General features: G+C 38.9%; 2 protein-coding genes across 3 annotated transcripts in view; both read right to left on the reverse strand.

Annotated features, from left to right (window-relative positions):
• The window catches only part of LOC140146188 (sushi, von Willebrand factor type A, EGF and pentraxin domain-containing protein 1-like), a 24,080-nt gene continuing 492 nt past the window's right edge, over positions 1-23,588 (reverse strand). Inside the window, exons 1-7 of one of the 2 annotated variants that reach the window (XM_072167963.1) lie at positions 10,331-12,144; positions 9,501-9,791; positions 4,359-6,953; positions 3,538-3,666; positions 2,825-2,921; positions 1,767-1,850; positions 1-1,281 (exon numbers count right to left, since the gene is read on the reverse strand). In XM_072167963.1, the coding sequence (XP_072024064.1) occupies positions 1,838-1,850; positions 2,825-2,921; positions 3,538-3,666; positions 4,359-6,953; positions 9,501-9,791; positions 10,331-12,068 (4,863 nt within the window). In that variant the 5' untranslated portion in view covers positions 12,069-12,144 and the 3' untranslated portion in view covers positions 1-1,281; positions 1,767-1,837. Of the gene's footprint in view, positions 1,282-1,766; positions 1,851-2,824; positions 2,922-3,537; positions 3,667-4,358; positions 6,954-9,500; positions 9,792-10,330; positions 12,145-23,588 lie in introns of those variants that run through there. The other variant, XM_072167964.1, reaches the window with a different exon arrangement.
• Positions 18,317-23,511, reverse strand: LOC140171577 (neuronal pentraxin-1-like; the record flags this gene model as incomplete). Its single annotated transcript, XM_072194857.1, has 4 exons — positions 18,317-18,505; positions 18,819-18,991; positions 22,400-22,601; positions 23,355-23,511. Coding segments are annotated over 4 exons (624 nt in total), but the record flags the coding sequence as incomplete, so codon positions are not given.

Genomic DNA, 23,588 nt, shown 5'->3' on the forward strand with positions numbered 1-23,588 from the left:
AAAATATCTTCTTTTTTTTAATGACTTTATGAAGCTCAGGGTAAACTGACATAATAAATTGAGAGATAAAAAATCAGTCCTCAGTGAGGTTTGAACATGACTACTCCGTAAACAACCCATCTCAGTGTTTGATTGACAGGTGACAGAAGAAACTAATATCTTTAATTCTGACTTTATTAATTATAATATTCCAATATGTAGAATCATTCTTAAATTATTGAAACAAAAGTACCAAATTTGGGTTCATCCTTAGTGTAAGAGAGCATGAAATACTAATAGGATTAGAGTTAGGGTTAGGAATTAGGGTAAGGGTTAGGATTAGAGTTGGGATTTGTTTGGTATTCTCTTACACAAAGGATACACCCAAATTTGGGCCATTCTAGTTGAAATCCATACAACCCTATGGAAGACAAGACCGGGGGGGGGGGTCACTCGGTACGCATACTTGTCCCCAAAAACGTCGAAAAAGGGTTGATTTTTGGCCTAGTGGACGTTTTTAGAAAAAAGGGCGCTTTTCAGGTAAAGTTTTGACGTTTAGGGTATCTTTTTTCAACTTCAATGGGTTTGTTTTAGAGTTTATGCCATTTAAAGGGTCTATTTTAGTTTCTTACGCCAAATTACACCATATTTTAGGGGTAAGATTTACAGAGCCTACGCCAATAGGGGGCGAAATTTTTCTACACTGATTACGCCATTCAGGGTCCATTTTTGAGGTGCTGGGACCTTACCAGTTTCACTTCCGCATGCCAGTGACCCCCCCCCGGCTGAATATCCCAGTGTAGATTTCATATGGAGTAACCCATTCAGGTAACCCCATTGGAAATTCAGATTTCCTGTATGGGAGATTAAGATCATAGAGGTCCATAGGGGTGTTTGGATTTCAACTGGAATAGCCAAATTCATCACCAGTGAGCACCAATGGTGCTGAAGCAAAGATTATTGACACAAATCAGTCCTTGTCAATGAGGTAGTACCAAAGAGTACCAACTCCACCATGTTTGCATGGCACTCATGCACAGAGGGCAAATAGTGTTCCTCGGGTTAATTTCGATATGAACCTGGCAGACATTGATTAAAGTGAGCTGTTTTTGTCTGTGTGTCATGCGTTGTGCCAAAAATGCACGCTAAAAGAGTATTGTAACAGATACAATTTATAATTCGATTTCAGGCCCTTGCAAAAAAATGCCGGAGATGTACTATTTGCCCTCCATTAGCGATAAAACTAAAATGGTTTATTTACAGCCACAGCGTTACACACAGGTCAATCTTGAGTCAGTACTCTTTGGCAGTCAGAATTAATAGGTAAATTTTCACGGGAAAATTTTCTGGACACGTGACACCCATAGGCGCAGACATATTAGCATTATGGAATGTGACCCCGAGCACAGCGGTTGGTCTACCAATGTATTTGAATAGGAAGAATTCCAACTTTGCTGCAAAATAAGTAACTTGTCGCAAGTTGATAATATTTTGGTAAGAGATTCCGTACATAAATATTTTTTTCCGTAGGTAGATATTTTTGAAATTACGTTTTGATGATATTGTGAAGAAATTAAGATTGCATGATATTCAATAAATTTGCAATACACAAATTTCTATTGAAATTGCAGCCAAGAATACTATTCCAATTCAAAATTACTAAGACTTGAATAGCGAGGTCACCGCCGGGGGTCAGAGATCAGGCTCGAGGTCACACACACACTGATACGCATTGGTCACATGTCCAGAAAATTTTCCTGTGAAAATATACCCATTAATGTTGACTGTTTGGGTATAATCTCTTCAGTCACACTCCATGCCATCCATTTCTGTTGCATGCACCAATCCTTTTCTTTATTCAACTTCTGTACCTATATTTAGAAATAGAAAGAAACAAAATTATGAAGACAGTGGGGTGTTTCAAATGTTTGATTTTATTTTCATGTAATTCTAAAGCAAGGGAAGGGGGTAGGACACCCTGTGGAACATCCATGAAGATTGGGAATTTTTCCCAGTATATTAATTGTGTCTATAGTTTGTTTTGTCTCAAGTTCAGAGTAAGGCCATCTTTGAATTTTCCCTTGAATCAATGTGTTTATGTCACAACAACAACAACAAAAGTGCATTTATATAGCGCCTTACGAAACACCTCAAGGCGCTTTACAGAGAATATACTAAAATTCCAGCATATGAACAAATTACCTTTCTACGCATTATTTTGTATACACCTTGCAGAATCAGGTTAGCCCACATGATTTGAATCTACCACTATGAAGTCCAACATGGCCTCACTCGCAACTTGAAATGAGACACTATAATATCATCAATCCCTCCCATGGTTGTTTGATGTGATCATTTATTAGATTTTCTAACAAAACATTATTATAATGTTCAATTCTAGACCTGGACAATACCAACAACTTTCACACTAATTTGTACATACATTTCCAGCTCTTTCTAACACAGATTTTTTCGTTTCTTTTTCAACTTATGCATCTTTTACTGCTTTTTTGTTGGTATTTTTATTCTATAAACTGTATATTCTATAAACTGTGTGAAAATAATGTGTGAAAATTGAGGGTGCTATTTACATGTTTTGTATTTAATTTAGCCAAATTATAAGTTATTCCTAACATTTCATGATAAAAAGTTTTTTGAAAATTTTGTTGCTATTTGTTACTCTTTTTCTGATGTTTTAATGCCATTATACCAGTGTCTACCCTTTGTAAAGATGAAAACACGATTTAAGATAAATAACGCCATCAGTGTTCAATTTTTCTTATTGATGACATAGCTTTACATGCTATCAAACAACCGTGCTCCACCTTAACCAGCATGTACCTACCTTAAACACTGTGATACTGTGCTATCAGGTTGACATGGACATTGTGAATATCTCCCAGTACACATTGAGCCTCCTATACACCGGTTTGTACAGACAACTGAATGGGAGAAAATGAAAGTTACGTAACTCTTTAGTAATAACATAGAGATCCATGACTTCCTATAAACCCCTGGGGGAGAGGGTACTCAAGTTTGGTTTGAGTATGGATGTGCTGCTGAGAATTTGAAAGTGGACCCATTCATATACCAATTTTCCAAGAAATTTGGACCCATTTATATTCCAAAATTCCTTATTTATGGCCAAATTTAACAAAAACTGAATTACTTTTTACAATTTTTCCCTTATTGTTGGGGAAATGTGAAATTTTTTGGCCACAGTGAGGCAGAATTCGGCTATTTTCTGAAAAAAATTGGACCCATCCAAATACCAAAAGGGGCCATTGATATACCCAAAGGTTAAATTTTACCCCCTCGCTCTTTATTATAACAAGTTTTTGGTTTGCCCAAGTTCAGTTGTAACGTAGGTGCAAATTCCTCTGGTCACACAGAGCAATATAATACACATGCGCACAAGGATTGTCGGCACGCTTGCAGGGCAACTGCAAAAAGCACTTATGGGGTCAAAAATATGGTCATTTTAAAAATGTTTCCCAAGTTTAGCACATTAACTAAGCACAGGATCAACTAGTAATCCATCTCTGTCACTGTCCTCACCTTGTTCACATCGATATCCTGTATATCCATAGGGACAAGAACACTGGTAGGGTCCAACACAGGTACCACCATGTAAACAAGGAAGAATACACACTGGGTGCTGATTCACAGCTGCAAAAGAGTCTAGTCCTGTAAGTTTTTAATAATACATTATATGTATATAAAGGTCCGTCATACTACCACCGCATTTGCGATGTGTTGCTTTAATTGCGATGCGGTGCGTCGCCGCACTGCATCGGACTGCAAACTACTGCATTGCGATATCGCAATAAAGTTAAATACATTTTAACTTGGAAATGCGACGAGTTGCGTTGAGTTGCGGTAAAAAGTAATCGATATATCGGCATCGCAAAGCAACGCATCGCAAATGCGGTGGTAGTATGAACGGACCTTTAGACTTGAACATCAACATATTTGCAGCAAGGTAAACTGTGTTTTATATTTTAGGCCAAAAACAAAAAAGGTTTCTCTCTGGAGAAAACGAAAAAGGTCAAAACGGTACACACACAGTCCTTATTAATGCCCACATGCCAATGGTTTTACAGTTGTGGGAGTAAAAGATGTTGATTCAGCTATCACCTAAAGCATTTGACCAAATATATTAATACCTTTTAATCTAGTGGCATTTTTCAAACTGTATACTTTATTTTGATACACTCTGTTTAAGTGCTTTACCAATTTTGCTTGTTCTTTTCATGATTTTGAGTTTCCATATAGACTTATGCATAACAGAACATATTTGGGCAGTATAAACTGTGTTGAGCATAAAAATCCCAAAAATTTAACTTTCATGTGACAATTTCTATGTTAATATTACTCACCAACACATCTAGGAGTGTCCCCACTCCATGTATAACTATCTTGGCATATTTGTGATCTTGATCCTTCCAAAAAATATCCACTGTAGCATCTATAGCTCACTACATCACCCTTCAAGAACCGCTGACCAAACATGACACCATTGTCTAAATCAGGTGGTTGGTCACATGATCTAAGCTTGCAGATTGGGGCTGGGTGATTCCAATCACCAGTTTCTTTACATTGTATCTGCTTTGCGCCAATAAGCTCATGAGTGACTGAGCACTCAAACGTCAATAGATCATCATATTTGTTAGTACCGGACACCGTACCAAACTCAGGCGCATCAACAATCGGGCAGGTGATAAGTTCGCATCTAGGGGGCGCTTCACTCCAATTCCCATCACTGTTACACCTTGCACTTCCGCTTCCAATAAGCTCATACCCTTTTTCACATTGGTAGGTTATGACAGACTTGTAAGTGTATGCTACAGCATGGAACTGTCCGTTTGGAATAGGCGTTGGTTCACTACATGAGATTATCTGGCATACAGATTCTTTTGTTATATTCCAAGTACCGTCTGCTTTACATAAAGCATTTCCATCAGTTACAAGTTCAAATCCATCCAGACAAGTGTAATGGACAACAACGTCATATTTGAAGTCTTCTTCTCCGTCGTAACCATTCTTATCCCATGCTGCATTAGTGACAGACGGTGGTACCCCACATACAACCGGCTCGCACCTTGGCACCTTGTCACTCCATGCGCCATCTGCCATGCATCGCTGAACTTCGGTTCCAGCCAAATGAAATCCTTTCAAACATGAATAATGAGCTTCACTGGTATAGGTGATATCACTAAACTGTACATTCCCATTAATTGGTCTTTGTGGGTATCCGCAGGTCACAGGTTCACATCTTGGTGACGGCATATTCCACTCTCCATCTTCACCACACTGTGTAAAATCATCACCATTATCACTTAACTCATACCCAACATCGCAAGTATACCGGGCAATGCTACCAAACGTGACATTAGTCTGGTTTCCCAGTAGCGATCCATTTAGTACAATCGGAGGTTCTGGACATGACACAGGCAAACACTGTGGAAGCACTCCGCTCCAATCTCCATCTGCAACACACATCTGGAGAGCATCACCAATGAGTTCATATCCAGGATCGCAACTGTACTCGATCACGCTCTGATACGAAGTGCTATTAGTGTATACATGTCCATTCAATGGTGCTACCGGTATCCTACACTGTACTGGTTGACATACAGGAGGATCTGACAACCACACCCCATCTGCTCCACATATCAAGCTCACCAATCCTAACATCTCATACCCAGAATCGCATACATAAGTAACACTTGCATTATAAGTCCAATTAAACCCTTGGATGCTTCCATGTGGTATACCGGAAGGCTCACCGCATGACACCGGTGAGCAACTCTGAGAGGTAAAACTCCATGTCTGATCCGCAAGACACGTCCTTGAATCATTGCCGGTCATATAGTATCCATGACGACACATGTAGGTAGTGGTAGACCCGTATGTTATGTCACTCATTGTGTAGTCTCCATTGAGCAGTTCAGGTGGTGCACCGCATGATACAGGCTGACATATAGGGACGTTAAGACTCCATTGGCCAGACGCAAGACATGTTCTGATCTCAGCACCAATCAAGTCATATCCAGTGTCACAATAATAGGTCACATTTGCTAAGTAACTGATGTTGTTATTCTTTAACTCCAACCACCCATTCTCTATGCCATCTGGCAATCCACAGGACAATCGTTCACATCTTGGTGTTGGTAGGCTCCAAGTCCCATTAGATAAGCAATAAACACAAGGTTCCCCAACCAAATCATAACCAGTATCACAACTGTAAGTTCCAACAGACTTGAATGTGCTCTCCACAAATTCAGCTCTTCCATTTTCGATTTGAAGTGGTGCGCCACAAGATACAATCTGACACTGAGTTACTGAACTGAAGCTACCATCAGCTTGGCATGTGCTTTCCGCTCGTCCAACAAGTTTAAACCCTTCATCACACACGTACAAAACCAAATCACCATAAAAGACTTCCACTTGTGACACAGTACCATTTCGAATCATTTCCGGCATTCCGCAAGATATTCTTTCGCAAACGGGTGCGTCATTACTCCAACTGCCATTCGCTAAACAAACTCTGACTGTCGCACCTTGTAGCCTGAATCCAATATGACAATCGTATAAAACATCTGCTCCAAACACAACATCACTAAATGTCCTGCTTCCATTTACAATACCATCCGGCCTTCCACAAGTCACAGCAACACACTCTGGCACGCTGTGACTCCAAACCCCATTCTCCAAGCAGGTGACGACTTCCTCACCTTGTAGTATATACCCAATGCTGCAAGAAACCTTAATTGACTTTGGGTAGTAGAACTCAGTGCTGTTAACAAACCCATGGTCTGGTATGGATAAGACTGGGCATGTGACTGGTTCGCATCTAGCTGTAGTTGAACTCCAGTTCCCACTGGCTTGGCACATAGAATTTGGTGACCCACTTAGTATGTATCCATTGTTGCATGTATAGAGCACTGTACTGTTGAACAAGTGATCATTACCTGGAATAAGATGAGAATAAAAAATAATAATTAAACTGAATTTTTATATAGTAGACTTTTGAAAAGTGATGGGCAATTGCTGAATTTCGCTTTTATTTGCTTTTGCATTGATACTAATCACAGTGATCGCGATTGCAAATTTAAATTATTCAAAAGGCCACAAAATACATTTAAAGAACATCCATTGCTGTCAGTAATTATTGTTTAATTTAATTCATATCCAAAAGTTAATGATCGAGAAAGGTAAATGAATTAGCAAAATTATATACTGCGCCAATAAAGTATCCTTACACTTGGATAAATAATAACAATTTCAAAAGTGAACCATATTGGTGTAAATTTGTTTTATAATAGATGCACTATCTAATCCTGCACATTATGACACCATATTGAATCCAATGTGGCTTCAAGAAGCCAAGTTACAAGCATTTGATTAGACGAAGGTCCCGTTTTAAAAGTGACAAACTGGCCTATTCAAAACTCCACAGACTAGACATATGGTATGAGAATGGTGAATGACTAATTTATTCGTTTGGCTTTAATTTAAAACAAAAGGAACAAAAGAAAACTGAAACAAAAGAACTGGCAAATAAAATGAAAGTTATGAAAAGTACAGAGAAGTAAAAACTGAAATAAAAACTGCTTTAAATAACGCTTCATTGAAGAAACTGTGTTGTCTCTTTGTTGCGCTTTGTTGGAATCTTTTTGCACCTTGTATAGGCCAGTTTGTCACATTTAAAACTGGACCTTCGTCTATTCAATAGCTTATAACTTTACTTCTTGATGTCACATTGGATTCAATGTGGTGTCATAATGTGCAGGATTAGATGGTGCATCTATTAAAAAATCTAAAAAATTTACCCCAATATGGTTCACATTTGAAATTGTGATTATTTATCCAAGTGTAAGGATACTTTATTGGTGCAGTATAGATTCAGTTGGTATGAAATGATTGGTTGATGTATTCACAAGACAAGCGATATCGCTCGGGAGTTTTTTTCAACTCGCAAAAGCGACATCATTTTTGCAAAAACCACTAATCAAAGCTCAATGCTCTGAAATTGGAATAAAACACAGAACATGCGTGATAATGGCTTAAATTAAAGGTATAAATTCAGCTTTAATGTTACGACTTTAAACAAGAAAGGTGCTACTCCTGATGTCAGAAAATACCAATGAGGTAAAACAAAAGAGTACCAACTTTGCCATGTTTGTGTGATGTTCATGGGGGAAAATATTATTTCGCCATGTGCAAGGTAAACTTTACTTGCTTGTTTGGGTTCTGCGTCTAATCGGAATCAATACATGCTTAGTGTATGCTTGAGCTTAAATATGCAAATTATCATCCGATATTGGGCTCTTCCCGGCCAATAAATGCCTAGAGGCACCCTAAATCAAGATGGCAGATTTACCATAGCATTACGCATGAAGCACTACATTAAGCATTACAGAACTTTTTTTAATTAAAATTATTACTCTCTTTTGCCACATAAAACAGCTCATTCCTACAATTCTTTTTTTTTTAACCCAATATAATTATACAACTGTAGCCTATATGCACTACCACCTGAAGTAGGGGGGGGGGGGCACCGGCACCTTAATGGCTACGCCACTGATTAAGCTTAAATTCAATCTTAGCTGAAGCAGCTGTATTTTGATTGGTTAATCGGATGATTATAAATATCATGGGATTAACCAATCAGAGACACTGTAACAAAGACAGTAGTGTCCATGGGATGTGATTCAGGCTGATGTCATTTTGGTTCACTTTATGTGACAGCCATCAGTGTACCACTTGGACATTATTTTTTAATTGTTTCCATATGAAATGAGGCCTCCATAATGATAATACACATCAGAGCTAATTTGTGAGTCCTCTTTCTGCACTTGTTTGGTATGGACAATGAGTGCCCTTAAAAAATGTTACTTGAAATACATCCATGGATATTTTGGGTGATCATAACTAAAGGAATTGTATTAATAAGCAACATTTGCATGTTGTGATGCTGAATTGCTGTTAAGTGGGGAGACTTTTGCCGTGCAAAGGGTTTATGGTTTATTGCCATATGGTCTAATGCCCTAATGCCATGTTGTCTAATCATCACATTGTCTAACACCATTAGGTCTTATACCAGGAAGGCAATACGGATATCCACTTGGTATAATATCATTTGTTCCAAATGTATAACAAGACAATCATAATGCCTAATAACCACTTGGTCTAATAGCTTCAAATAATCCATTAGCTAACAACCAGTTGGTCTAATAATCAGAAGGTCCAATAATCATAATGGTCTAAAAACCAGTTGGTCTAATAACCATTTTGTCCAATTGCCATGTTTTCTAAAAAAATTGACAAAAATTCAATTCAATTTATTGAGTGATCCCCTTTAAGTCACCATTGTACAGTTGAGTTGTTATCGAAATATGGCACACTTAAGTACCCCCTGCCCCCAACTTCAGTACCCCACTCCCCCGAAGTATCTAAGCCTCCAGAATCATTAGAAACATAACAGCAAAAAACAAACATATCTATATCAGCCATACCTGGGAACTCTCCATGTTCTAAAGATGATGGTACTCCACAGCTAATTGGCTTGCAGGGATGCATCTCTCCCATCCATACACCATCCATTGTACAGTACAATGAAGTTGCCATCTGTGATATGTAGCCTTCGTGACATTGGTATTCAATCGTACTGGCAAGTGTAGTAGTAATATAGGAACCCACAGGGTGTGCATTTTGAAGAGGAGGAGGTGCACCACAGTCTACAGGATGACATTCTGGTTGCTGGCCACTCCACGTTGCATTGGATTGACATAATCTTAATGTGTCTCCTAATAGCAAAATAAACAAAGTATTTTTTATATCATTAGCCCAGCAAACATAAACTTTTTCAACATTATTCGCAAAGGGTCAGAAAAGGTTGCCAGAAAACATGTAAATGTTGGGTTATCGTAAATGGGTATTTTAATGGTTATGGATGTTTTCATAACATTGAAAACTTACTGCAAAATATTTTAACATAATGTTATTTAAGTGTTGATGAAATATTTAGCAAAAATTGGCAATATTTTACAATAACATTGTTGTTGCAATGAAGCAAAACATTTTTATAACTTCATGAAACATTTAATGTCATTACAACGTTTTTACTAAAAACCCAAACTCACAATATAATCCATTTAAAACATTTTAAAAACGTTTTGTGTTTGATGGGTTAGGAAGAGTACAGTCTTGGTGCTGCTTTATTTAACAGGTCTGTAGTTTAATTTCATAACATTGATTATATATTATCAAGGATATTAGCATGAGCGCCGCCATGAGAAAAATTTATTTTATTTCTTTTTGGCTTGACATCCAAGGAGATACTCACCAAGTAAAGTGTATCCGTGGCCACAGAAGTACTCCACAACACTTTCATACGTAAACTGGCTCCCCAAATATCCTCCATTTTTGGGTGTGAAAGGTTCCTTGCATACTACTGGCAAACATTCTGGCATACCGCCACGCCATGTTCTGTCAAGATGACATACAAGCCAAGCAGACCCATTCATATAGTACCCTTCCATGCATTCATACATCACTGTCGCATTAAAAACTGTCTCAGTTTCGTTCCAAGTTGCATGAAGTACTGTGGGAGGTGGACCACACTGAATCGGGATGCAGTAAGGCTGTGATGATTCGAACCACCAACTTGCATCACCGGAACATGTAGCAGTGTTGCTACCATACATATCATATCCCAGGTTGCATTTGAAATGCACTGTGCTTCCGTAAGTGTGAGTGTCACCAATTACATATCCATGGTCAACTGTGTCGGGTGATCCACAAGATACAGGAATGCATTGTGGGATATCTCCAATCCAGGTACCATTTTCACCACATTTCATGACTGTGTTTTCTCCACTGTTGAATTCATACCCATAATCACACTGATAAAATACTGTATTGTTGTAAGTATATTCCATTCCTGTGAAGTTGCTATTTGGGTATGCTGGTGGGGATCCACAGGTCACTGGCTCGCACCTTGGTGAAGCATCACTCCATGTTCCATTCACAGAGCAATACAAAATTGAACTTCCAATGAGGTTGAATCCTGCTATACATCTATAGGTAACATTAGAAGCAAAAGTTAAACTCTTGACCATCAATATTGCAAAGTCAACAACAGGTGGCGCTTCACATATGACTGGATTACATTCTGGTGCATTCCCAATCCATTCACCATTTTCAGAACATCTTAATACCACATCTTCTATGGGATAATATCCATAGTCACAACTAAAAGAAACTGTTTTATTATAAGTGAAATCAGTCCCAATAACATGGTTGTTAGGTACTAACGGAGGTGTAGGGCATATGATTGGGTCACAGGTCATTAAGTCTCCTTCCCAGGTACCATCTTCTGAACACCTAAGAGTTGAGTTCCCAACGCTTGTATAGCCAATATCACATAGGTATGAGACTGATTTATTATAAGCATAATCATCACCAACAATACTACCATGTTGGATGACTGGTGGCGCTGTGCAGTTAAGAGGATCGCAGTGCGGCGCATTCCCACTCCAACGCCCGTTCTCTGAGCAACTCATAGTATCACTATTTCCACTCAAGACATAACCAACATGACATTGATAAGTTATATCACTACCAAATGTACGATTTGAACCAATGACCTCAGCATGAGGTACATCTGGAGGTCGGTCGCAAACAGTAATTCTACATTCAGGAATTTCACCCGACCACGACCCAGATTCTAAACACGCCGTGGTTCCATTCCCAGTCATATTGTATCCAATCCGACACTGGTATGATATAGTTTGATTAAAACGATAATCTGTTCCTATAATGCTGCTGAATGGTACTGCTTGTGGCTGGTTGCAAGTAATCTGCTCACATTGTGGAATTTCACCTGCCCATTTTCCAGTCTCAGAGCAAGTCAAACTTGTTCCTCCAATTTTTCTATACCCAACAACACACTCATAATGTACAATGCTGTTGTATATAAACTGTACACCTTGTATCATTCCATTTGGCAAGTCTGGTGGATGACCGCATGAGACCGATATACACTCTGGTCTATCCCTACCCATAAACCCAGTTCTGAGCATGTTAATATATTATTATCGACAGGTCTGTATCCAATAACACATTCATATGATACACTGGCATTGAAGGTAAAGTCACTCCCTATGATTCCGCTCTGCGAGATATTCGGAGGAAAACCGCAGGACACTGGTTCGCATCGCGGCACCTGACCAGACCACGTTCTATCTGCTTCGCATTTCAATGCTCTATCCCCTACTATTTCAAATCCACTCTCACATGTGTAGAGTATCTTGCGTGTATAATACAGTTCGCCTGTAATGTTTGCATGTTGCACTATCGGTGGCTCCACACACACAATTCTTTGACATTGTGGCTGCTCACCACTCCATGATCCATTTGCATGACAGGTCTGCAGTGCGGTTCCGTGAAGCTTGTACCCTTCATCGCATTCATACGACACCGTATCTTCAAAGCTGTATCCTGTTGCTGTGCTTGTCCCATGTGCGATTCCTGGTAAACTTCCGCAGTTAATTTTATCGCATGTTGGCCAAAGTCCTCTCCATTCTCCATCCGATTGGCACAGCATAATCCCGCGATCGTTTTCCCTCATTTGATAACCTTCGACACACTGATACACAATTAATATACCATAGGTAAATACATTTTCTCGGGACTGTTTTAGTCTACTATTAGTCACATGTGGTGGCTGTGGACATGTCACCGGTTCGCAAATCGGAAGAGTTCCACTCCACTGTCCGCTCCCCTCACACGTTCTCTGTATCTCGCCAATCAGATTGTACCCACTTCTGCACATGTACCGTACTGTATCCCCCAATCTGAATTGATGGCCGATGTAATTCCCATGTTCCACTGCATCTGGTCTCCCGCACGATACTGGCACACATACCGGAGGAGGAGCCGACCATCTACCATATTCCGTACATGCCAACTCACTGGCTCCTCTTAGCACGTAACCAAAATCGCACTGGATTTGCACCGATTGACCGAAAAAGAACTGTTGTCCAATAATTCTCCCATGATGCATCACTGGAAGCGGCGGACATGCCAAAGGGATGCAGACTGGACGCTCAGACCACAAACCAGTATGCATACACGTGATGGTGACCGCTCCACTTTGTACATAACCGACATCGCACATATAACTCACACTCTGACCAAACGTAAATTTAGATCCTCTCTTGGTGGCGTATTCCACCTCAGGTGGCTCTCCACAGGATACCGGTTCACATCTTGGCTCCACGCCTCCCCATCGCCCAGACGTCATACAAGTTCTCTGACTGCCTCCGATTAAATTGTAACCTGATATACAATGGTATGTGATGCTGTTCCCGACGGTTAAGCTTACAGCAGCTTGGATGTATCCGTCCGCGATGACGCGCGGACGAGGACAGCGAATCAGATGACATTCTGGATACGATGTCCACCGTCCATTAGTCTTACAAGTAACATTGTTCCTGCCAATCATCTCATAACCCGGAACGCAAATATACTGGACAGATGTTCCTGGGAGCACAATGTCCTTGTCGGAAAAGTCGCCAACGATTCGGGCATGTAGGATTTCACGTGAGACCACATGATGTTTCTGCATGCAAAATATGAATATGATATACCAATATTTAATTTTGTTAATGACAATTTTAATTACAAGATCAGGTCTGCATCTGACCACAACACAAATAGTTTCTTAAGGCTTCACAATTATAATTCAATTATCCTGACTTTGCTTGGTCCTCTCATAACTGGATAAAAGAGGTTGCACATAATTCACTTATCTGGATTATTTACCTATCTGGCCTGTCCCACCATGACCAGATACTTTTGCATGTAGACAAGTATCCACTCCACAGTCCAGAGGCTTGACATTGCCTGATGTGAGGTCCTAGCAATGTATAGTTTGTATCACAGTGATAAGACACAACATCACCATACATGTATGTATTTTAACATAAACTATAAAGAGGTTGGACTGTACTTACTTTTGCATATAGGCGAGTCTCCACTCCACAGTCCAGAGGCTTTACATTGCATGATACAAGGTCCCAGCAATGTATAGTTTGTGTCAGAGTGATAAGACACAACATCACCATACATGTATATATCAACATAAACCATAAAGAGGTTGGACTGTACTTACTTTTGCATATAGGTGAGTACCCACTCCACAGTCCAGAGGCTTGACATTGTCGGATGCGAGGTCCAAGCAAAGTATAGTTTGTATCACAGTGGTAAGACACAACATCACCATACATGTATGTATCAACATAAATCACGCCTTTGTCTATGTTTGCTGGACGACCGCATAGGACTCCTGTAAGGTGAAGATATAGTAATATATATAATGAAAACTGATCTCAAGTGCTAAACTCCGCCTAAACAGACACTCTAAGCACTAACAAGATGCACTAAGTGCAGACTGTAAGCAGTCAAGATTAATAGGTAAATTTTCACGGGAAATTTTTCTGGACACGTGACCAATGCATATCAATGTGAGTGTAACCTCGAGCCTAATCCCTGACCCCCGGCAGTGACCTCGCTATTCAAGTCTTAGTTATTTTGAATTGGAATAGTATTTTTGTCTTCTGTTTCGATAGAAATTCATGCATTGCCAAATTATTGTATATTATGTGATCTTAATTTCTTCTCAATATCAACAAAACGTAATTTCAAAAATATTTACCTACGGAAAAATATTTATCTACGGAAACTCTTGTTATAACATTATTAACTTCCGACAAGTAGCTTATTTTGTATCTAAGTAGAAATTCTTCCTTTTCAAATACATTGGAAGACCACCCACTGTGCTCGGGGTCACATTCTATAATGCTAATATGTCTGCGCCCATGGGTGGCACATGTCCTGTGAAAATATTCCTATTAATCTTGACTGGTAAGTATGAGTACGTTATACAGAAGGTACATAGAATGAGCAATTTTAGGCAAATTTCAGGATATTTCCCAGTCCCCATCCCATGTATACATACTGGTAATTATTGCACAGACCCTAAATTTAACTGACAAAAAAGGCTAACTTCAGCAGAAATTGTTCCCCAATGATGTCGGGAGTGGTCTTTTTTCTCCTTCAATGTTCCTTTAATTTCGTCTCTTTCTGTTCTTCCGATTTGGATCAGCATGATTATGCAGCCTTTTCAAAGTTTATAGTTCATCTTTTTCACCTTGGTCCCATCAGGACATAAGCGTGTTTCAACACAGAATGACCATCAGACATTCATAACCTTATGAATATTATATTTTAAAATACAAATATCATATTTTATGATTTGTAAACATGTAAATGCAAATGGAGGTCATTAAAATTTCAAAATTGACTGTAAAGTGCTTTATTGTTCCAATCCCGCATGAAAATAAGCCATGTTTAGCATCATATCTTAAAGGGGCATTTCGTGATCCACAGCCTCATCCCCCACTTTTCTCAAAAAAGTTGAGATTTTTAAATCACTGGAAACCTCTGGCTACATAATGTTTATGTACAAAATATTTCTTGCAGATTAATTCGTTTTGCAAAGATATCGTGAAATTTGAATTTCGTTCTGGTGCACCAGAACGAAATTACAACGCATTGTCTATGGAGCAGTGTAATACACATAATCATGCATAACTCGCAAACGCAAAATCGGAATCAACTGAAATTTTGGGAATAGGCTTTTTTCGTGGATATGTACTGAAAAATGTCATAAAAAGAGGATGCTAGGATCACGAAACACTCCTTTAACATGCAAACAAACATGCATAATCACCGCGAATAAGCCCGCCTACTTGTTGATCACATATTAATAATACACATTAAAACAGTGAACAGAAGATACATTTTCAATATCCTTTTAAGCAAAAAAGTGTTATTTTCATGAAACAAATCTGCTTACCATCATTTTGTGAAATCGGCGGGGTTTGAGTTGGGCCTCAGCATATAACCTTGACCCAAAAGAGTTTGATTTCCAGCAATGGTCTCACAACGGATAGTGCAGTTAATATTGTCTAAACGAACACTTACTTTACCATGATTACGCAGCCTCCTTTAAACAATTGGTCCCATCAGGACCTAAGCATGTTTCAACACAGACAACACTTACTTTGGCAGTATGGTAAATGTGATGGCATCCATTCCCCAGAGATTTGACACACTGCTTGACTAGGTCCTTTTATCAGATCAAAACCTTTGTTACAGGAGTAGGTGACAGTTGATAAGGTTGTGTTAGGCTTGAAACCGGTAAAGTTGCCGTTTCTTGGTGCAAGTGGTGAGAAACACCCTGCAAAAGAGACAGTTCAAGAAACATTAAAAGATTTGTTGCCCTCAATGCCAAGGTTAAATTTGGCACACTGCTCGACTTGGTCCCTTTATCAGATAAAACTTTTATTACAGGAGTAGGTGACAGTTCGTCGGCTGTATTCCATAGTGGCGTATAGTGATTTTTGGTCATTTTTTGAAAATTGGCACATATGTTTTTAATGATGTTCTCTTTCATTTTTTCTAAGTCTCATCAGTCATAATTAGCTAATTAATTAGTAATTAATTAATTAAATGTATGTATAGTTACAAAGTGACATTTTTGTATTCCATAGTGGCGTATCGACTATACGCCACTTTTTATACTAAATTTTATAATTATGAAATATCGGCAAAATGAAAAACATCGTATGTCATAGTGGCGTACACGTATCGGACCTATACGCCACTATGGAATACTTAACGACTTAAAAGTAACGCCATATAGGGATTACACGACGACCGAGGTGGCGCACGGTTAACGTTAGGTTAGGGTATTGCGTTTTGTTTGTTTTCCATAGTGACGTATAGTTTTATTTTCAGTTTGCCAGCAATAGTATGTATTTATTTCTTTTGAAAAATATATAACAATAAAATCTATTTAGTTTACTACAGAAATATCACACCATTTTCAAAATACAATGAATGTCTGATTTACACAACTCGATTTTAAATTGGCATTTCTTCAAACCCGATTTTCTCGAAAAGTTGTTTATTCGTGGTGCGTCACTATACGCCACTATGGAATACGGACGACGAGTTGATAGTGTTAGGTTTGGAACTGGTAAAAGTTGCCATTTCTTGGTGCAAGTGGGGAGAAACATCCTGCAAAAGAGATAGATTGAACATTGAAACATTAAAAGATTTGTTGCCCTCAATGCTAGGGTTCAACTTGACAGACTGCTTGACTTGGTCCTTCTATCAGATCAAAACAGGAGTGGGTGAAAGTTGATGTTCTGAGATGTGTTGGGCTTAAAAAGTTGCCGTTTCTTGGGGGAGTGGTGAGAAACACCTTGCAAAATAGAGAGATATAAATATTTGTTGCCCTCAAATGTTAAGGTTTAATTGACACATTGCTTGACTTGGTTCCTTTCTCAGATCAAAATCTTTATTACAGGAGTGGGTGACAGTGTTAGACTTTAAACCGGTAAAGTTGCCATTTCTTGGTGCAAGTGGTAAGAAACACCCTGCAAAAGAGACAGACATTTTGTACAGATTTGTTGCCCTGAATGCCAGGGTTATTTCCTTTTATCAGAGGAAAACCTATATTACAGGACTTTGGGCTAAAATAATGTACAACTGAAAAAAAATGCGCTACACTTGCACATGCAATTATAAGAGTATCACAGGACCAAACTGATGCAAATTTGAATTTATTTTGTCTTTGCCCCCTCAGACAACTGACACCCTATATACCATTGCACAAAAAGATTATTAAAAAAAACCATCTGGAGCAATAATTGATAATTACCATTACCGTTAATTGCAGCATTTCAGTGTCTTGGACCACAGTGGTCTTGAACATCATTTACCATTGTTTACATAATGACATCAGTTGCATACTTTCCCAAAAGCCAATCAAAGATCTTTTCGGCATACCATATAAGGACATAGTGGACTGGCCTGTCAAAAAGTTCCTGTATTAAAGATGAAGCCGTTTTCCAAACCACACTCCCATGTGTGAAAGTTCCAGTGAAGTTGAGCACATACTTTTATCAAAACAATGCTAACTAGCAATACTCCTATACCTGTAACACACAGTGTGCGGAAGAGGTTGCACATCTATAATTGTGATGGGCTGTGCTGTATAAAGTATAGGAAAATGGGCAACACTGCACAATGTTGCATGTATTCATGACGTTTTTAGGTATTTCAATATTTGACATTTTGGTTTTAAAAATCATTAAAATTCAAAAAAATTTACACCAAGCCAAAAAAAAAAAAAATCAGTGTCTCACCTTGACAAAAGTGGTTCTCTACTCGTAGCACTCTGCCCGTTATCCCACCGAGAAAATCCGGCCATGCCTGTATCACATCTATCTGCTTGTCGCAAGACCTATGAAGCGCCCTCACTTCCTGTTTATCAAGAACTCTATCCCATATATTCAGAAGGGATATTTCACCGAGAAATGACTCCACAAGGTTGAAGTCGCGCCAAGGATATCTTGCTCTTGACCAATCACAAACACACCACCTCCTGCAACAAATCATTATTAAGAACTATTTTGATTGGTTACAATGAGGGGCTGTATCATGTTTTGAGCCAATCAGAGACATGGTAAGAAATGACTCCACAAGGTTGAAGTCACTACCAAGGAGATCTTGCTCTTGGCCAATCACAAACACGCCACCTCCTGTAACAATAGGTATTAACATGTATTACTTGTTGGGAGAGAAATTAGACAAAATACTTGTAATGCATGCACGCTGATGCATTAGACTCATCAATATCAGCGCATCCTCCTTGTGGGTTGTACACCCACTACCTCCTCCCTACCTTACCACCATACCTTGAATAAATGTCCCTGTTGCCAAACCCGTTCCCATAGCCTCCTCTTCCCCGTCTTTATAGATATGCCAGTCCCCTTCCTGATTACTCCATGTCACTATGATGTGATGCCACAGTCCATCATTCGCTGTCACATCTGTCACTACTGCCTGTCCATTGATGTATAGAGCAAACCTGAAATACCAAATCACAAAGGCACACCAATATTAGTCAGCTTAGACCACAGACGAAAAGAGATACAGACCGCGTGCAATCAGTCAAAGTCTTAGCATCACCCGATAATGAGGGCCGATTGTTCCATGAAATGCAACAAGCGAGACTGCTATGCAATTACCACATATTTTCACGGTCTATTGCGTAATCGCGAAAGCACACAACGCTGGCGTGATTGTTCAACACTGCATGATCGAACAATCGGCCCTCATGAATTTGCGAGAACTCACATCATACAATGCAGGGGACTTTGACTGGTTGTACGCTGTCTGTTGCTCTTTCTGGCTTAGACTACTCTATTAAAAGCAATGTATATAATACCCATGTGTCCTATGCATGGATGCCGCCATACCAAGACCACCAAACAAAATAAATGATCAGGTGTTGTACCCCTTCCCAAATAGTGTACAATTGAAAATTGGTCTGCTTAACACAAAATTTTACCTCTATTTTGGGCAAAAATAGTGTAAATTTGAAAAAAAAAAAAAAAAGCTTCACACACAATTATCACAGTAATACAGGACCAACAAATAGGGACAGTGGTCCTAGATAGAAAGTGCTTTCAGGCTGTTTAGGGAATAAAGCACTATAAAAATATCTACATTTATTTTTTATTTTTATAGGTTGTCTGATGATATATATGAAACAATTTTTGGTTTCATTTCAGCCTTTTTTACAAGCTTACCTCAAATGACCTTCAAGGATTTTTCACAAAGACCACCCCAGCAAACATAAAACGTTTTAAAAATGTTTAAAGTTATCATATTTTGGGTTTTAGTTTTAGTTAAAAGACTTTAATAACATTAAATATTGGGTTTTATAAAGGTCACAAACGTTTTAAAACATTTTGTATAAAAACGCACTGCAACAACATTTTTAATATTCTTTTCAAAATGTTATTGTAAAATAACTTTTACCAATAATTTCTACCAAATATTTGGCCAACACTTAAATAACATGTTAGAATATTTTACAGTAAATATTATTATAAATAATCAATTTCCCAATAATGAAGTATGAGCTTCAAGATTATAAAATTTCAGTTTAGAAAAGTGTCGCCTTAAAATAGACCAAACTGACGGAGAGAATTACTCCACAGCGTAAAATTGGTGTAATAGTGGAAGAACTTATTTTGTTTGGTCTGGAATTTTTTTTAATCTAGGGTTGCCAAACATGTGACTTGGTAGCCCAATTGGGTGAATTTTGAAGATTTTCCTGGCAACTTTTGACAATTTCCTGTCCCATAGATACCAATGCTTAAGAAACAAATTGGGTGACTTTTCAACATTGGCTCCCGCGTCTTCCGGTAGTTTCCTATCCCATACCAATGGTTAAGAGAAAAATTTTCATTAATTGAACCATGATTTTTAGCAACCTTAAACTATTTAGGGTCAAACTTGCATCATTGCAGATGAGCTTATTAATAACCTCCTTGATTGGTTCAAAATTGGACACAATATTCATTTTGCCCAATCAGCAGGTAGTTCTCATGGGGTTAAAAAGTGTCACATGAAATGGACCAAATTGACATGAGCACGGTCACCAAGAGTTGGCCTGGGATTGGGTACCAATTTGTTAAATAATGAAATCTATATCCTAAACTGGTCCTTCAATCATGCAAATGGGCAAACTGCTGGCTTTTGTGTATTTCAGTCTTGGCTCAAAAAATGCATCATGGCCACAGCATCCACCCCTCATTCGCCATTGTCAACATGCCTCTTCTCTTTATCATGCCATGATGGTGATATTGGATGGAAGAATAATTCTTCCCTGACAGCGAAATTGTGTGACAATCTTGGTTGCAAAAAATCATTGAAAAAGCCTGATTTTGGCCCAAATTTCAAATTAGCGGGCCAAAAAAAAATTAGTTTTTTGTTTTCCCCAAAAATTAGCATTCTGGCCCCAAAATTGACCTCACAGATGAATTTATCAAGTCTTTGCCATCCTGAATATGTAAAATTTTATATACTTTAGACCAACAATTTAGCAGTTATGAGCAGGGACAGATTTAAGCGGTGGCCCGGGGCCAGTGGATTTTGTGTCGGGCCACTAAACTTCCAACAATGCTGGCCCGGCGGACCACTAGATTTTTCAGCCTGATATAACACATTTGAGACAAGATATAAATTATCAGTGATGGCCATATTTACACAGTTTCTGCTCCATCTGTCATCTGTAATTTATATCTTTATTTAATGAGTTTTCGTATTTATATTCTTATTCTTGTGGTGCTAGCAAGTTGGAAATATATGGCTGATTTTTATGTCGATAGTAGGCCTACATACTACTTCCAATCTCTTTCGTGCTCTATCTGATGATGATAGCGATACCACAAAAAACACATAATTTTATTTGAACCTTTGTGAACTTTTGGAACTATAAAAGGCAGGACAATGACTGAATTTGTGTTAATGACTACACTCTCTACATTGAGTACATTCAGTACAAAACAAATTAAAATGTCAAGGTTTGCTTGACTTTAAAGGGCTTTCGGATAGCAAAGCTTGACGTATTTTTTGTGGGAGAGCACATCAGACATATCGAATTGCATTTTGAAAACGAGGATGTCCTTCTGATATCATAAAAATGATTAAAAATTCATATTGATTTTTTCCCAAAAAAACAAAAAAAGGGTCTTTTTTTGTTGTTTTTTTGCAGTAGAACATATTGAAAAAGCTGGACCAGTAAATTTATTCCAGGGCCACTAGATTTGCCATTTCACTGGCCCTAAGTCTGTCCCTGGTTATAAGGCCCGAAAGTTTCCATAATTCCAGGGTTACGACCACCCTTAAGATCATTAAATTTCAGTTTTAAAAAGTGTCGCCTTGAATGAACCAACTTGACGGGAACGAATTTACTCCATATTCTCCCATTCCAAGTTCCAACCCAGAATAATGCATATTGCATTATTAGCCTCATCCCACCTTGCCTCATCCAACCCAAGTTCTCACCCAGTATACTCCATAAGTGTCAATGCCATAGGCGTAGATCCCGGGGGGTGTGGGATATATATTTTGCCAGGGGTATGGTCCATACAATCATCCCACCAATGTTGATGCCTGTATGTGGGTTTCTGACCAAATTAACCTCATATTTGGTCATTTTAGCCCCCAAAGTGAAAAATTTTTTGCACGCTTTGCGCCCATTTCTACCATTATTCTGTTGCCAAAGGTGCTTGATTCACTATACTTCAAGAATTTTTTTCCAACACCACCCCCCATGTCCAAAAGATATCTACGCCACTGGTCAATGCATTGTCAACCTCATCCCTCCTTGCCTCATCCCCTTTTCTCACCCAGTATACTCCATAAGTGTAAATGCATTATCAACCCCATCCCTACTTGACTCATCCCCACCCCAAGTTCTCACCCAGTATAATCCATAAGTGTCAATGCATTGTCGACCTCATCGCTAGTAGCATAAGAGAACGGACAGCCATAGTTGCCAGAGTCGGTTGTTTGCATCCAGAAAGCGACGGTGACCTCACTGAGGTCAGGTAGACTCTTCTCCAGTAGTATATAATCAGTGGTTCCAGAGTGCTCAAATACCAGACTGAAGTTCCATGGCAGCTCTGAAAAGGAATGAGCGAGTGAAAATTGGGCTATTCCATTTAAAATTGACACTCCCTGTGGAAAATTTTGGAAATATCTCACAGAGGGGGTTATTAATTTCAAATGGAATTAACAAATTAACCAACTCTATTTGAAACTCACTCTCCCTCTGTGGAAGATTCCGGGTGAATCTTTTTCCACTTTCAGATTCTCAGTAGCAGGCAAGACTTCTCACTTGTCCCCCCCACCCTCCACTTGGCTATGCCACTGCATTTGACTCTCTCAAATTAATAGTCCATTCGATTGTCAGACCATGTACTTTGACTGTTGAATGGACAATCATGGAGCCAAGAGACTTTTCGTGGAGTCGAATGGAAATAGAACTGGTATCTAGGCCTATTTCCATTCAACTTTTAAATGGGTTAACAGTGTCCCCAGGTAGAACATGTGGTCAAATCCATGATTTCTCATATCATTCAAGGGACTTCTCCATTTTTATATAGACCATCTATGTATGTGGCTGTTCCAAAAAGTCAAGCAACCAAAAAGTTGGCTGATCTTTACGAAGCAAATGAAATACTCTGGGACGTTTCACATAAAGGACAAAAGTCATTGGGACTGCTTGTATAACTATTTCATATTTGGGAGGCCCCTCTTGTCCCCTTTCTTTAGAGTCGACCAACTTGAATATCCCTAACACCACCCCTCCCTCCACAACTACCACTCCCATTTCCCACCACCCCCACCACAAGAAGATGATCTGAATCTCTTACCTATTTCACAAATTTGACCTGAGAATCCCGGTAGACAGTGACAAATGAAACCATTGATATCATCCACACATTCCCCGCCATGTTGGCATGGTGATGAGGTACACTCATCAATATCTATCTCACACTGGAAACCATCAAACCCTGATTGACAGCTACAACTGGAGAAGCATCAACAGACAAAAAACACAATTTACAAAAAAAAAAAAAATCTAAAAATTATAACAGTTTATCACA

Source organism: Amphiura filiformis, chromosome 2 (genome assembly GCF_039555335.1).
Source record: "Amphiura filiformis chromosome 2, Afil_fr2py, whole genome shotgun sequence".
Lineage (NCBI taxonomy): Eukaryota > Metazoa > Echinodermata > Ophiuroidea > Amphilepidida > Amphiuridae > Amphiura > Amphiura filiformis.